Source organism: Lepisosteus oculatus, chromosome 5 (genome assembly GCF_040954835.1).
Source record: "Lepisosteus oculatus isolate fLepOcu1 chromosome 5, fLepOcu1.hap2, whole genome shotgun sequence".
Lineage (NCBI taxonomy): Eukaryota > Metazoa > Chordata > Actinopteri > Semionotiformes > Lepisosteidae > Lepisosteus > Lepisosteus oculatus.
In genome coordinates, this window is record NC_090700.1 from 10,114,718 (window position 1) to 10,132,020 (window position 17,303).

Below are 17,303 nucleotides of genomic sequence, written 5' to 3' on the forward strand. Positions count from 1 at the left end.
GTGACAAGACACACTGCGTTGTGTACAGAAAACAGTGAATCACAGTTCCTTAATCACTTACTGATGTTAAAAGAGGTTAATTTTTAACTGTAAGGATGGAGCAGGACACAAGAAGTATCATGTGAAAAGTGCACTTTATACCCCTGAAAGAAAAAGGAAAAAACATCCCAGAGGGATACGGCCTGATCTGGGCAATCTCAGCCGCTAAATTCAGTTTGCAGGTGTATTTCTTGGTTTTACATTTTTTAAAGTGAACCTGACGGTAAGTCATAACCTATTTGTTTGCTGTATCTTGAACATCTGGGCATAATGCAGTTGTGGCAACAGCTAACCAAATATCAATGCATTAACATAAATGTATTAATGAATTAAGAATTTTTCCAGAGCTGAAGTTTGCTGTATTACACAAAAGTAAATCAGTTCCCAATATGCAAAACAAAATGAAGCTAATAATATTTTTGAAATTTCCACATGATAAAAAAGAGGCTGTATTTTGTTACGTATGTGTTTTTTCAGCTGATAGTTGTCATCTGATAGCCAACAGGCTACTGTGTATTGTACAGGAAATATGGGATACTTGAATTAAGGTTTCTCTTCACAAACACATCTGTTCTAGAAGAAAGGAATATGGAGGCCATCACCCTACGAAGCTCTGACCTCATCCTGTTCTTCTGCCTCCTTTGTGCCGATGGTGGGGTCACTGCACCAGACTCGCTCGCTCCCTGTGAATGGAAGAGGCTTGGGGGAAATGTCACGGAGGTGAACTGCCGTTCCCGGGGCTTGCAGACAGTCCCCGCCAACCTGCCCACCCAAGCCTCCGCCATCGAGCTCAGCTCCAACAGGATCACCCGCGTACTGCAGTCAGACTTCCCTCCGCTGGCGCCAAGCACCGTCAGGCTCAACCTCAGCCGCAACTGGATCAACGAAATCCAAGATGGGGCTTTGGCCGGCTTCGTTAACCTGGAAGTGCTCGACCTGAGCAGGAACCGGCTGGGGGCCTTGCAGCACGGGCCCTGGCGGGGCCTGGTTGCGCTGACGGAGCTGCACCTGGGACACAATGCCATAGTGAACATTCCCCCCTCTGCATTTGACAGCCTCGCCGGGGTGGAAGAATTATGGCTGCAAGACAACAGCCTGGTTAGCGTCCCACAAGGTAAGCGAGCAGCCGAATCTCCAGCGCAGCTTCTCAAGAGAGGGGCACACAATTTGGAACCACTCCAAGCTGCTGCTTATCGCATTGCAGACTTTTTGATTTGCAATTAAGCAAACAAGTTGTTCTGTCTTAAGGGAAAGGCGTGTAATGAAGCTATCCATTCAGCCATGCCAAAACCCATTTGGTTCTCATTATTCTGCCTTCAGTCCTTCATTTCGTCTCCTTGATTTAAATTAGCGTTAGCTAATGTCAGGATGCCCTGTCTTGTCACCCACTGAATGACATATGTAACATTAAATGCAAGCCATTCTTCATCGTTTTACCACAGTGTGCTAATTGGCATTGTTCCACATTACCACCCACATAGCAAAGGACATCTCCAATTACATCTGTAATGCTCGCTTTCTCCCTCATTGCAGCACATCATGCTGCCTTTACTGAAAGAATGTTTTATTCCAAGAGTTCATTGCTAACACTGCTAGTAAATGTGTCTTTAGTGCTCAGTGTCAATCATTCTAAATGGCTATCCTAGTGCCTTGGTGAAAGTTGCTGTGAATACACCTCTCCCAGTACAAGCATATTCTTTAACGGTTGTGTCTGCAAAGGACCCTTTAGACGCAAATACAATTCACGAGGAAGGAAAACCTCTGCTGGTTCCACAGAAGCTGAACGATCGTGTGAGATATTTCTTCTGTGTAAGATCATCCTCATAACTTTTATTTATAAGACCCAAGGATGCTGTACATAGTGATAAAGAAAAAAAATTAAAAAGTACAAAAAAAGAACAAGAATATACAGGTTAGAATACAGTGCAATCACACATGAGCCTGGTAAAAGGGTGATTTTTGAGTTTAGATTTGAAGGGAGTAAAAGAATTTGTCTCTCAGAGAATCGGGGGAAGGGCATTCCACGACCATGGGGCAGGGAGAGAAAAAGTACAGTCACCCAAAGCCTGAGATTTAGTCCTGGGTACAGCGAGCAGAGGTCCAGCCTCAACTGAACGCTGCCTGAGGGAAGGAGTGGAATTGCCAATATGGAATAATTATCAGCTTTGCATTTGCAGCACTGAAGAGGACACCTTCCCTCAGGGTCCTGTCTCTCTCTCACAATCGGATCATGTCGATTGATTCCGGCGATCTCCGGCCGTGTCGAGATCTGGCTGTTCTGCACTTGGAGCACAACGCCATTTCCAGAGTGGCCGAAGATGCATTCGAAGGCCTAGGGAAACTTCAGGTGAAGTGTTTACGCCTCAGGACTGGTTTTATAAAGAAGGGGGGGGGGGGATATGGACTGAAACAGACAATAAACAGTATAAAGAGATAAAGAGAAAAAAAACACAAATTAACCAGAGAGAACCGGGGAGGAAGGATATGAAGCAGTTGTAATGCAATTATAATGAAGGCGCAACAGTATTAGAGCCAGATATTGAGCTTCTGGGATTTTTGCATGCTGTTGATTTCATATTAGGTCTTTTCTTCACTTCCAGAGGCTGAATCTGAGCTGCAACATGCTGGGAACCGTTCCCCCTGCTGCCCTACAAGAGCTCTGGGAGCGGGGAGCAGATGTAGTTCTGGGCGGTAACACCTGGGTGCGCGACCGCAGGCTGCAGGAGCTGAAAGTGCAGGTGCCCGCCTGGCCGCGGTGCCAAGGAGAGCCCCTACAGGGCCTCCAGCCGCCAGCACCGAGGGGTGGGCGCAGGACGTGCCGCAGGCCCCTACGGGTCTCCCCCCTCCTCACAGTTCAGCTCCCAGCGGACCGGGGCCTGACGCTGGCATGTAAGACAGCCAGCCAGGAAGGTAAGAGAAATCAGCTGGAGGAATGGAAAATAATCCTTACACTCTTAAAAGAGCATTTCTGGACACTCCCCTCAAAGGGCTTGATAGGTCATGGAGACTCCCCTCCGCCACCACCAATGTGCAGCACTCACCTGGATGATAGCAGCCACAGTGCGCCAGAACGCTCACCACACACCCGCTATCACTGACAGATATCATACGATAAATGATAGTTTCAGTGGGGAGGAAAACAGGGTGATGAAACTGACTCATAGATGGGGATTATTAGGAGGCCATGATTGATAAAGGCTAGGGGGAAATTTGGTCAGGACACTGGGGTAAATACCCCTATTCTTTTAAACATTTTTTAATGACCACAGAGAATCAGGAGCTTGGTTTTACATCTCAAGACAGTACCTTTTCACAGTATAGTGTCCCCCTCACTATACTGGAGCAGTAGGACACAAGCAGATTGCTGAGTGGGCCTATTGGTCCCACTAACACCTCTTCCAGCAGCAACCTTAGTTTTTCCCCAAGAGGTCTCCCATCCAGGTACTGACCAGGCTCACACCTGCTGAGCTTCAGTGGGCTGCCAGTTGTGAATTGCAGAATGCTATAGCTGAAGCCATGTTCAAACATGGATAACGATTACCCATTGACACAAGGCATTTGGCAATTTGGTTATGACAACTGACAACCTGATCTTTATTTGTCTTCATTTCTAGGACAAATTCTGTACTGGCAGACTCCATGGGGACAACTGAAGAAAAATGCCAGTTACAGCAGCTGGGATCCTGTTAAGGTTTTGAGAGATGGAAGTTTAAGGATTGTGAAGCCTGTGGTTTTTCACACTGGGCTGTATTACTGTTTATTTAGTGAAAGAGAACAAAAAACAATTGTTCCGTACAGAGTTGATTTTGGGGAAACGCGCGATGTTAAAGGAGTGAATCTGAGGAAAACGAGAGAAGCAAGTAGAAATGAAGACACTGTCTCTGAAAGAGACTTCATGTCTGCTGTCGCTGTTTCGGTAGCTCTTAGCTTTCTAGGTGGATTTGTGCTTGGTGCCTTCAGCAGGTCTTATTTAAACAGATGCTGTAAGAACATGAATCCGCAAAAAAATATCAGAGGTGACTCAAACATGAAACTGGACACTCTGCCGCATCAATATGAAAACCCAGTTATGGGTCATAGTGAGGACTCAGAGGCTACAGTGGTCTATGAGAGTCTTTCCTTGGTTAGAAGTGCAAAGCAGGGAGTTACTCTGACCACAAACACCCTGAATGTCCATGATTCCCGTGCTCCCAGGGTGGGTGATGTTTCAAAAGAACCTTGCGTGGTTGATGCCACACTGGAAAAGCCACCTTTGAGCACAAACACCTTGTACGCACACCCTGAGAGTAGAGCAAATTCAAAACCAAGTGATGGGAAGCCAGAAAACACCGGTGTGCCTGTCTCCCCATCCAGTGCCGGTTTGGGAAGGAGTGAATTCTCGCAAAACATTTCGGCTCGATACGAAGAGCTTGAGACAGCATCCTCCGAAGGTCAAGGAGGCAAAGGAAGCACAGATATAGAAAGCTCTGCTCCAGTACGCTCTCCCAAAAACAGCATGACGTTAGACTCCTTTGGAAGCACAGCGGCACCAGAGGAGAGAAAGGAGGAAGGAGAATACATCGTTTTCCCTGTGGAAGACGTTTTCAAGGTGGTTGGCTCACAGACTGCCGATGCCCTTTCTCCAAATAAAGACACCCATTTCAAGACAGTCCCCCTCTCAGCTGTGCCACAGGAGAGGCCATCCACACTGCCTGCTGAAATCAAATTTGAAATGCCAGCAGAAAATGATGTAAGCAAGACAGATCATTCCCATCTTAGTACGAGACCGAGCTCAGAGGAATTGCGCAGGTGGAAGGGAGCTTCTGAAGATGATGACACAGGATCCACAGGATCTCGTGTGCGAGAGGAAACAACCAGTGAAAAAGATCAAGATGCTAGAGCCAAGGTGAGCCAGACTTTTGGGATCTGCAGTAATCCCCTCAGGGACGAGGAAGAAACAGGGGAAGGAAATGCTGTCTGCAGAGCAGTCAGTGGCCAGAGCAGCCCCGAAGAGGATTCTGAGACAGAGAGGGAGGAAGGACACCCCACAAACCAAGAACACAGCATGAACGAAAATGAAGAAAATAAATTTCAGGAGGAGAGAGAAGATAATGGCAAGAAGCAGGCAAGGGTGGCCAAGCGCCGAGTCATTAAGCTCTACAACTATGATGAGGAAGGCAAGCTCTACGGTCATATCAAAGATCCTGATGAATACAGGAACACGCCCCGGCTGAAACAGAGATCGCTGTCCCTGACACGACTGAACGCAATAATGACTGCGGAAACGGGTCAGACCACTGAACACTCAAAACATTCCCCTGTTGACTCCCCCCTCTTCAAACTCACAATCTAAATGAATTTGGTCATACACTTTAATTGAAAAGGGATACCTCCATTAAAAAGCGTCAAATGTTTAATTCAAATTTACTTACCTGTAGTCGTACCTACTATTGCTTGATTTGAACAAAGGTTAGTTTCCTTGCATGAATACACAAAACTCAATTATTGCTTATTTAATTTGTAAACAGGTAATGGTTTATACAACGGTAAATTGCAATGTGATAAAGTAGTGGTTATGAAATATGAATGACAGCGGTTTACAGTGGTATTCGTAGACTTTATCAGTGTTACTAATAACTACTTCAGTGCTTCAGGTCCCTTATGTGGTAATATTTGGAACAGATTTATAGCGTTTTTCTGTTAATATCACCATATTAACCATATATAGCCATATCACCCTGCAGCTCACAACTGGCAACCCACTGAAGCTAAGCAGATGTGAGCCTGGTCAGTACCTGGATAGGAGACCTCCTGGGAAAAACTAAGGTTGCTGCTGGAAGAGGTGTTAGTGGGGCCAGCAGGGGGCGCTCACCCTGCAGTCCACGTGGGTCCTAATCCCCCAGTATAGTGATGGGGACACTATACTGTAAACAGGGGCCGTCCTTCGGATGAGACTTAAATCCGAGGTCCTGACTCTCTCTGGTCATTAAAAATCCCAGGGCGTTTCTCAAAAAGAGTAGGGGTGTAACCCCGGCGTCCTGGCCAAATTTCCCATTGGCCCTTACCAATCATGGCCTCCTAATAATCCCCATCTATGAATTGGCTACATTACTCTGCTCTCCTCCTTACTGATATCTGATGTGCGGTGAGCGTTCTGGCACACTATGGCTGCCGTCGCATCATCCAGGTGGATGCTGCACATTGGTGATGGCGGAGGGGAGTCCCCATTACCTGTAAAGCGCTTTGAGTGGAGTGTCCAGAAAAGTGCTAAGTGTAAGCAATTATTATTATTAATTTCGGAAATGTTTTAGTTAAAAAGTTTTAACTAGGCAAAAGATTCCCACTTCCAGCCACTAGATGGCAGGCTTGCATAAAATCCGCAAAATACATTTCTAACTGTAAACCGTATTGCCTTTCACAGGAAGTGATTGGGGGTCTGCAGAATAACTTTTGATTAAAACATTTAAGCTTGTGTAGTTAGACTCATACCAAGAAAAATGTTACAACGCTGTTAAATTGCTTTCCAATAATTACAAGGGGTTGTGTTTAACATTACCCCTACAAGATGAATATGTACTGATAGAATGGAATCAAATGTTTAAAAGCATCATAAATAAAAGTCCTTCTACACTGATCAAGAGACAGAATGGCTTCTGCCAAATAAAGATTTTGGCTTAATTCCACATGCTCATCTCAAAAGTAAATTAAAACCCAAGCAGTCCGAGGACTGCCCTGCATTTTTTCTAAAAATCAAATTTAAACAAAATGTGACCCATATCAGAAACCTTCTACTTTCCTCAGTTTATCCCATCATCAACTCGATATTCCTGCCAAAACAGACCTTCCCATTTGCGGACATTCCCACCTTTAAAAACTTCCCAGAATAGGCCAAAGGAAACACAAAAGAGGTACAATTCCATTCTTTATTCCTGTTCTGAAAACATATACTATAAACAAGGTAAGACTCGAGAAAAAGGAAAAAGAAAATCCCCGCTGATGGCTCAGCACTGGGTCTGCGCGGTCTTGACAGACGTGAAACACAAAGGCTCCCCCCTTTTGAAGCAATTAACACTGTAAAAGTCTCTTCAGAGCGATAAATCCGGGGCTGGTGGCTTTTCCACTGTCCTTGGAGGTGTGCCTTCTGAACCGACAGAAAACATCCACATGTGCTCTGCACCTGCTATGATGCCAGTCGAGCTTTTTGCCACTCCACAAACTCGTCTAGAAGAACTGGCCCTGCGGGGAGGGGGCAGAAGGAGCAGTAAAATACAAGATAAGAGAATGCTGGGGATTTATTCTCATAGAAATGATGCAGGTTTTTTTTTCTCTCTCTCAAAAACGACAATCGCAAAAATGGCTGTTGCTGGTATCAATGCACTGATAATTTCAGAATGTTGTTTATGTGTGTCTATGTGAACTTAACAACCATAAACAACTCTGTAATTAGGGATTTAATTATACATCTTTTGAACAAATGAATATTTGGCTCAGTGTTGTTTGTATATTGAATGTATAATCTGGTATCCTTTTTTTTTTAAACTTTTATTCAAAATGGCCTTTTCTCAGTGGTCATAATACTCTTCTTTCCAAGCCATCAGTATTTATAGTAAAAGAATAAATGTCTCCTGTTTCAGGTTATAACTCCATTGGTGTGTCAGGGTTGCAATGCATTTCCTACGTGAGAAAAGCCCTAGGGAGAGTACTATTATATTAATTTTTCCTAGTTTCTGGATATACAGAGAATATTTACTTACATGCTCCATCTTCATCGTAGTTACCGAGATCTGGATGGACTGTCCTGCTGAACTCTAAGACATTGTACCACTGATCCTTGTTCATTACTTTGTATTTTGATTGCTTAAAGAGAACAAGTAAAACAGCAGAAAACACAATTAATACTTTCAAAAAATATAATTCAGATCTCCTTTGATAAAGGGCAACTACATATTCAGCATCTTATTTATAATGTAATGAGGCTTAAACGAACCACGCTGAAGCACCTCAGGTGCTGCAATACATTCCTGTAGCATATACTCAAATATGAGGCTTAACCCTCAACCAAATATTTTTAATCCTTCTGGCTCATCATAACGCTGATGTAAAAAGAGAAAAAAAAACAACAACTGACAAACCTCCAAAAACTGAAGAAACACTGGGAAGAGAGGCCAGGTTCTTCCTAGTAGCAGAGCTAGCATAGACTTGGCAGTGTCGATGTCAAGGCTGCGCTGGTCTTTGTCCTGAGGAGAAGACGTGCAACAGAACCTTCAATGATCGATAAGAACTTCCGATTGAAAACACGCTGCCATTCACCTGCAGGTTGGCTAATGTCCACAATGCCCAATGTCCAGGAACGTGGACATTAAAAAAGACAAACATCCTTACAATACTCCATGTTCCTTAAATAGTAGAAATAATCCCCAAATTTGAAAATGAATTGTGTTATATGAGCTCAAAGATATTGAGCTCAGACCAGTCTTCTAAAGTGAAGTCCTTTATTGCCTTGTAATCATTTGAAACCAATGGGTTGGCGGGGATAAACTATGGTACAGTACTCACCCTAGCAAAGTCAAAGGCATATCTGTAAATATTCTTGAAAGCCGTACTATCGTTGAGTTGGGATCTCAAATAATCAAGCTTATTCTGCAACCTTTCTGTACAGTCACATCTAGCAGAGTAGAAAAAAAAGATCTTCAGCATTACACTTCAAAATCAGTACAACTGTATATCTAAAACATGCAACTCACAACTAAAATAAAAAAAAATCTTGCATCTGCCAAAACAGATTTTCAAAATGTAGTGCATATGCAAATACAGTTAACAGATGCCTACTGTAGCAAGGTCATTCCCTTTAGCCATTCTTCCTTGGTGAAAAATCCCATATTTGGCGCTTCTAGTTTCCAGGCTAAAACCAGCATGATAATCTGAAAAAACACATTTTAAGACCCACATATTAACTCAAGGAGGAAGACTTAAATGGCAATGGAACAGATGCATTTAAAATGTATCTTTTAGTTAAAGCATAAATTAAAAAAGGGTAAAACACCAGCAAGGGTTAAATTAAAACTGGCTCAGGTAAGCATTCTAAAGATCAAGAAATACAACTGCTGATTTGCTACTTACGATAATTCTATAGAAAACAGATTTCTGTGTTGTAAGAAATTTAGATTAACAGTTAAACTTGTGGACTATATACTTTTTTATTTTTCCTTAGGAAATTGTACTTTATAGACCAAATAACTGGTCACAACTGCTTGCTGCATTTGGAAAATGACACCCACAGACTTTCCAGGTGTAACTCACATTTTCAGGCTCCACACCAATGTCTTCACAAAATTTTTCCATGCCTTCTGGACCTACAATTTCATCTGGACCTTTGACAAAAAAAGAAAGATTGCTTAACCTGACTTCTTTTATTTATTATTAACCAACCTCAAATATGGAAATGGAAAAGAAGGAACATATGCCCAAAATCATTATAAAGCATAAATAATACAAAAATAAGCTGACTCTTTGTAATTAATACATTAACTCCACATCTTGAAATCAATACATTCTCAAGTTTGTGGACTTGGCTACAAACCTACTTTGACTATATCTTAGAAATTGTTTCTTAGGATACACAAGCCTATATACACCTACCTACAAAGCAATATAATAAATATTTTCCAATTTAAATGGAAATGCTGAAAACCTTAAAGTGGGTATGATAAGTAAAATATTTAATTTCAATAACAACAAATACCAGCTAAAGACAATGCAGATAACCCTATCCAACAAGCAACATATTGTACCTCTGCAACATGACTGGCTGCTGTTTTTATTCATACGGATGCACAATCGTTAACAAATCCTGATTAAAATGTTTGACAAGTGTTTTAAGCATCATGAGTCACATTTGAGAGATGGCATTCAGTGCCAGCACTATATATACCTGCATATTCATAAAACCAGGACAGGCACTTCTTGCTTGAAAAGTGGTCTTCCATGTTGATCAGTCTACCGGGGCCCTGTGATCTGCAAAAGCTAGACCACAAAAGTGCAAGGAACTGTTTTAAAACTGAGAAGTCACATCATGCAATCCCAAGCTGATAAAAAAAATGTAGAGAGCACAAAACACAATGTAGTTAGAATGGAAGAGTGTCAATTTATTTCTTCTCCAAGAAACCACAATACACATTGTCTAAAATATTTGCTGAGCACTGAAAAATTCACAATTAACCAAAAAGGGTTTGAAGCCAAGTCAATCCAAGCCGAATGCCTTCGACTGACCAAGCATGCTTCCATATGCTAGAAAGCAAATAACATGGAGGCTGTGTTTAACCATTGACTCTCTGGCTTCACTGAAATGGAAATGTGCAGGAATGAACCTAATCCAGGAATGTGTAGTGTGGCAAAACGCAGGGGCGTGTTCAGTGTGGAAGCGAGGCCCTGCATAGACGGCGACGCGTTGCCTTAGCAACCACAGCTGCCCTTTGCTGATTAAGGATGAGCTGCAGCTGTGAGGGCTCTCTAAGACTGAGCACCTCCTTTACTGCGCACCCCCCCGGAGGGACGAGCAGGCCCCCCGCAAGGGGAGAACCTTCCATCGACTGTCCCGGAGGGGACTGCGACGAGTGCGTTGAGGCCGCATTTTTCCTTCGTTTTTTCCTTTTTCTTTTCTCCTGTCCCGCCGTGTATCTCCACTGGGAGACGTTGAATTCTTTTATTTTCGGCCTCATGCTCCTTTTCTTCCAGTCTGGGTCCCGCTTAATAGGGATAATCCAGACTGGCTACCAGTGTCCCATGCAATTCTTTTTCCCCAGGCTGGACCCCACTAAATAGTGACATTTTTCTTTTCCCTTTTTGTTTTTTTGCGGAATTCGCTAGCCTCACACCGCCTCTGCCCCCTCAGACGGGGTGTTGGCTTTTACCGGTGTTTGCCACGGCTCCTCACACTCCCACATTGTTACAATAGTGAGGAAAAGTTCCAGGAATGCTTTCTGTGCTAGATCAGAGTGTACAGACACAGTGGTTGGATGGACCTGATCTAAGATAAAAGGATATTAGAGTTCATTGTTACATATTCCACACTGCTGTAAAACAGTTTCCAACAAGGGGGCAGTGGAAAGTATTACACAATCATCAACAAAACAAGAGATGCTGAGATTCGAGGGCATGTTCTTCATCATATAGATTCCCATTTATTGTTTCGAGTGATGATCAGGTGTCAGAGTAATCTGACTAATTCACTGTAAGCATCTGTGTGATCTTCTTCTAAATTACATTCATGTCTGTTAATCTGGAGCCTAAAAGGCTCCACGGCCGAAACGTTTTGTCTCTTTTCGGCATGTTCTTATGTAAAATAAGGTACATCATTTGCTGCTACTAACCAGCCTCATCACAAATATCGCAATGGATTATTTTGAATGAAAATGTAAGAATTGTTTCTGTTTACATATATTAGTCATGTATAAATCACATTTCGCCAGAAAGTGTTTTATATAAAAGTCTTAACATAAAAGTTAAATTGTTGATGGTTTAACAAGTGCTAATTACTAAAATGAACATATAGTAATCTTTATCATGTTCCGTTAAGGATAACTGTCCCATCCAAAACGGAAACCAGACAATGGAAATCTTACCTAGTTATTTTGCATTTTCTTAGACCAGAATCATCAGGACCTGAAGACTTTCTCTTCTTTTTCACTGGCATTATGGAATGAGTGGACGTTCTGCTTATCTGACTCTGTCCTGGTAAAAAAAATAAATACATTTATGAGTGCAAATGTAGGACTGATTTGTGCAAATGATGGAAAGCTTAGCAAATTAAGAGGTACCTATGTATTTTTGGTCACCTTGTCCATTCAAATCTTCTAATAAATTCTATGAGACATGAAATAAGAACATTAGTACATAACCTGTTACCTGGTTACAAATAGTTCTGAAGAGTAAAGTAGTATCAAAATAAAGATCGTCAGTTCTAAAGCCTCAAAAGCATTCTTACCACGATGGTTGACTTTCATTTATAGAACTTTTCCATATATTTTCTCTTAGAGAAAACATACCCCAACACCACATGCACACAGCGAACACGAAAGAGTGACGGATGAAAATAAGTACAATAAGGTCAGACTCCAATAGTGTTTTCCATTAAAGACTGAAGTTCCGGTTCCCTCATTTACAGATACAATGACACCAACAGAATGCCCTGTTGTGGCTATTCAAAAAACCTTTGCTTTCTGTAGCTCTGACAACCAAGATAAAATACATACAAGCCTGTCGAGTGTTTGAGATACGTGCTGAATGTCAGCCAGTACGCACAGTTTCTTCTGAAACACAAAGCAAAAAAGAAAGATGGTTAGAGCAAGCACTGGCTTAGAAGGCCCTAAACATCCGAGTAGAGAAAATAACTAGATTGAGCTAAAATGGACATACGACCAAGACGACATTCGTGCATTTCTGTGGCCCCTTTAAAACCAAAGCATCCCAAATCACTCTACATATATAAGATGACCAACTTGATCTTCCACTGGAGTGAAGCACCCATTTACAGTACCTGGGTGACATGCAGACAGCCAGTATAAACCAGCAGCCCCACTCCAAAGCAGATCAGGAGGACAAGTGAGAAACTGCCTCACCAGTTAATTAGTAATTTTAGGGAGCCCAAGACTGTGCAAGACAAAAGCAGAATTTAGACACTACACTGGGTTAACAACCCTACGCTTGTAACAGTTTTTCTTTGCCGACTGTGAAATTAAGATCATAATGTTAACAGTTCAACCTTTTTAAAAAAATCAGATTTTCCCTTTCGTTGAAGCTCTCCATAAAGATGCTTTAGTCTCAAGAACAAAATAATCATTCAATCTCTTTGAACCCCCAAACCACATCAATCTACACGTCAAGACGTTTCCGCACCCCTCCCCCCCAAAGAAATCAGACTATTGTACAAGTGAGTAATTCCTTGTAATAGTAATTATATTTAAATAGTCATGGAAGATTAAAGTGAACAGGTCAGGACCACGACACTACGTCGTCGTGTTTAAAGTTTGCGCAACGAACAGGGAAATGTAATGTATATTTTAAGTCTAACTCATATGGCAAAGATTCTTACACTAAATGAAAGAACATACGACATGGACAACTGTGTTGTAAAAATATTACTCTTTTTTCCCCAAGACACCCAAGTCTGGGACACTGGCGATATCGTAGATCTTGCTGCACGACGAAACGTTATGCATTTGAACCAAAACTAACATTTTCATGTAAAGACCCATATTAACTTCCCACGCATAAGCAGTAAAATAAGACAAGTTGGCAAGGCAGATGTACGCAATAACATTTCTATTAAGAAAGGTATAGTCTTTTCTCGAATATTTATTTGAGCCTGAAAACTAACTGCGTCACCACTTCATGGTGAGAAACGTATTGCTGCAAAATCCAACAACTTAACCGAGCTACCTATAGGTCCAAATACATTTGCACATTTTGGCGTGAAGAAAACGATCGGGCATTTCGTCTTGCCCGTGCTTCACAATTTATCAGAGAAGACCCAGTCAGAAAAATAATATCCACCAGTCGTTGCAGTCTGTCGAGGTATTTCACGGTAATTCGTTACTGCGTTTATACGGGCTGACGTACCATAATCAACAAGACATTCATTTTCAAGCAACAAAAATATACAGGCCTGCACTGTAGCGAAACAAAATCGGATAACCTATCCTTTTTTAGCCAAACAACGAAATCATAACTGAAAATATCCCACCGCAAAAGAAGGACTGTAATTAGTTTTGTTTCTTCACCGTCGTGCTGTACAGTACTTGTATCTTTAACCGTTAAACCGATCCCCGCAAGGTCTTAATCGGCAGTTCATAGTTTTTCTTACAAGGTTGTAACGTTCTCAGTAAGATCTGTCCCAGCATTTTCCAGGCTATATTTAGTCTAGACTTAGCTACCACTAGCAGCAGAAGAAAAAAGGACTGGACTTATTGAGCAAATACCGTCGTTAGTTTCCGTACAATCCGACAAGTTTTGCACTCACTGTTGAGCTAAGTAAAAACCTGAGACATTTTATTGTACAAACCAGTTAATTCCGACACTTTGTTTTCTTTTTGCCCGCACAGCAACCGAACTCTCCATCCACCAGCACAGAAATGAGTAACACTTTCTCACACCGGCACTGCAAACTCCTTCCTTCCGGGGCAACAGCAACCCTCTGAGGTCACAGCATTTTGCACATTTAAAGGGGGAGGTCAGTTAATTTGTAACATATACAAACACAGGTAATACAACCAAATCAAGTATTTAAAATCTGTTTGCTTTTATATAGATGGGGAAATGTAAAAAAAATTAAATCTTTATTTTGTGGCAGAATTCATTAGTTCGCTTTATGTGATAGATGCATTTTGCCCCCCTCGGCATTCTTGAAACTAGTTGGTCCCGTTTATGCAAGTGCACTGGTTTGTGGAAATGTGAAAAAAAAATACTGCATAAAATAAAAAAAAATAGATTAACAGGCATTTATAAAATGCAAAGTGTGTTACAAGCTATAATCTTGCAGCTCCCCTCAAAACTATATAAATGCGTGAGATTAATTATAAGTGAATTTACAGCACTAAGTACCATTAGATCTTAATCCGGTGTATAGGCTAAAAATGTTCCCCATACTTTCGTGTTTTCAACAGGAATAAAATCTTTGGTATTCATATCATTATAGTGACAGTTTTAATCATCAGAATAAGATCTAATGTTGGTTATAAAGAAGAAGTAGAAGACAAGGTACATGAAGAGTAACAAAATCTTTAAAATAAAGTCAGGTGTTATATAAACAATTGATAGGTGCACAATTTCAGTGCCATAAATTAGTTGCGTTAGTGTTTATATGCACATAAATAATTTGCATTAGGCTGGAGGTTAATTCTGCTGTGAATAGAACCATATTTCACAGTTATTTTAGAGGTCTCATCCATAAATGAATGTAAACAAGTAAAATATTGGGTGAGTCTAACCTAATCATATTTTCCCGTCATGAAAAAAAATGTATCAAATGCTTCTATAGAAATGACTCTTTAGAATGTAAAAAAAAAACTGAAGCACTATTACTACATCTTTTTACAAAAACAGAAAAGTCAAAACTGGAGAAAAGCTTATGTTAGGAGAATTATAGGAGTGTGCCTTCCTTCTAATCTTATATAGGGAAGATTGAGATATACTGTAAGAGATGTAAGAGGATCTAGAAAGATACAAATTCACCAAAATAATTGCAGCAAGCAATTCAACAGCCTCTTTACCGTTTATTTTGCAAGAAAATAAATTATACAACTTAAAAAATAAATTCAGAAATAATGCATTACATCAAAATAGTTCAGCCAGACAGCCATACATAAACGATTATCATTCAAAAAATTGTACAGCATTTTAACCTTATGTAGTGGCACACATTCAACTGGTATATGTAACATAAAACCTAGGAATTCAAGTTTGCTTTGCATTCCAGGCTACAAATAGTGTATATACTACAGAACAAACAAAATCATACTCTATAAATGGATCACAGGTTAATTGTAACTTTTACAGACAAAATTCACCCATTACATAAAAAATGTAAAATGTTTGTAATTATCATACTTGTGAGGATAATAAAAACAGACACTACAATTTTAATTTAAGGAATTTGTACCTAAGAACTGTCAATTCATCTATTAACACTTATATAGTCCATCAAGTTTCTCCTATCAAGTCTAACCTCAAAGTGAAGTTAAACTAAGAAAAAATGCTTTCAGGAAAAAAAAAATCATTTTCCACTTTCACATTTTCACAGAGATAAAAAGCAATTATAACATTCAGATTTTTAGCACATTTGTATATTTCATGTTATTTAAAGATTATTAAAAAAAACTGAATTTAGATCAAAATCTCATCTCAAAGTAAGAGTAAAGGCCAAGGATTTTCATAAATGTTTACATTTTATTCATAAAAAAAATCACTGTCAAATCATTGTAGTGAAGGTAGAATGAACCGCTATCATCCAGTGGAATAACTGGGGAAAAAAAAACCTGTTTGGAGTATCCCCTCAGGAGCAATAAATCTTGCATGGGATAGAGTTTAATGTCAACATTAAAACTAAAAAGTGGAAGACATCACACTACATTAGGAATATCAATTCAAAAGATTTCACCAAAAGTGTAGCAGGCAGTTCTGATCTCTTTAGTTAGTGTAAACTACAATGCCACACTGAATATTTATCAGAACCTCAAACAAGACATACAAGGGCAGAGTGCTTGTATCGGGCTTTTAAAGATTCATGTATCCTTTTAGTAAGTTCAAGAAACCCCACAGCAGCAAAACTCAGAACTACACAGGTATAAATCATGTACAGGAAAATGTTCTGAAACAAAATGTTCAGATGTATTTAAAAGAGGATAATTGAAACCCAGACATCCTTATTACCATGCTGGTGCATGTATAGTAGTTGTAAAACTATTCAACAATCCAAATGCTTTTATTTTCACTAAACCCACAGCCGTCAAAGAAACCGAGGAATCTTTTTTTATTAAGATAATGGGGAATACATTATTTGACAAATAAGGCTACTGCATATAAATCAAATGGTGATATGAAAGACATTCATACACCTATAATTTTACACTTCCATATTTTTCAATACCCATCTCTTGTTCAAAAATATTTTAAAAGCTCTAGGTATCGATAAAAATATATGATACAGTCCAGACATTCCCTGGATCAAAAGCTAGGATTTGTGATCGTTCTTTTGCAGGATTAAGTACAGTAATTCAGGTATTTCTCAGAAAATGTGATTTAAGAATACTATAAACTGCACACTGTTAAGATATGTTCTGTGTGAAACAAACTGCAAACTGAATAATGTTATAATAGAACAGAATGGTCTTATGGCATTATACCTTGCATAGATACCAATAGAAAACCAATCTGTTTTGTCACAGAATGAGGACAGTGTTATACGTTTTGATATAACTAGAGTTAATTAATAGCAAAAATATTCTAAAACTATTGCTATTGTGCCCCCCTTTTATGCCTGTATTTCTAGAAATATAAAAGGGTGAACTGTGCATCCATAAGTAGTTTTTACAGGCAGTCAAGAACTCCCTCCTTAATGGTTCATCAATCACGAACACAAGCAAAACACAATTCTAGGACAATAATGTAACACTATGTTTCAGGCAATGCGCAATACAACACTTTTCTTTACAGTAGACCACTAGTGAAATTTAAAACAGGAAAAAAAACTGACAGCAAAACAGCATGCTTTAGTGTTAAATATAAATTGA

The 17,303-nt window shown here is 40.2% G+C and overlaps 2 protein-coding genes across 4 annotated transcripts; one reads left to right on the plus strand and one right to left on the minus strand.

Annotated features, from left to right (window-relative positions):
• Positions 1-164: 164 nt before the first annotated feature.
• LOC107076681 (uncharacterized) lies at positions 165-6,831 on the plus strand. 3 transcript variants are annotated; one of them, XM_015341237.2, is made up of 5 exons: positions 165-262; positions 564-1,153; positions 2,217-2,386; positions 2,640-2,949; positions 3,654-6,831. In XM_015341237.2, the coding sequence occupies exons 2-5, from the start codon at positions 628-630 to the stop codon at positions 5,369-5,371; spliced, it is 2,724 nt and encodes a 907-aa protein (XP_015196723.2). In that variant the 5' UTR covers positions 165-262; positions 564-627; the 3' UTR covers positions 5,372-6,831. The 3 variants fall into 3 exon arrangements, with proteins under 3 accessions (XP_015196723.2, XP_015196722.2, XP_015196724.2); XM_015341236.2 differs by having other exon boundaries at positions 617-1,153; XM_015341238.2 differs by having other exon boundaries at positions 620-1,153.
• A 96-nt stretch (positions 6,832-6,927) lies between these two features.
• On the minus strand, positions 6,928-14,186 carry dcun1d5 (DCN1, defective in cullin neddylation 1, domain containing 5 (S. cerevisiae)). Its single transcript, XM_006627816.3, has 11 exons — positions 14,078-14,186; positions 12,270-12,326; positions 11,835-11,880; positions 11,640-11,748; positions 9,950-10,041; positions 9,319-9,389; positions 8,848-8,939; positions 8,575-8,683; positions 8,151-8,255; positions 7,773-7,875; positions 6,928-7,254 (listed from the first exon to the last, which is right to left on the minus strand). The coding sequence occupies exons 4-11, from the start codon at positions 11,708-11,710 to the stop codon at positions 7,199-7,201; spliced, it is 699 nt and encodes a 232-aa protein (XP_006627879.2). The 5' UTR covers positions 11,711-11,748; positions 11,835-11,880; positions 12,270-12,326; positions 14,078-14,186; the 3' UTR covers positions 6,928-7,198.
• Positions 14,187-17,303: the final 3,117 nt, after the last annotated feature.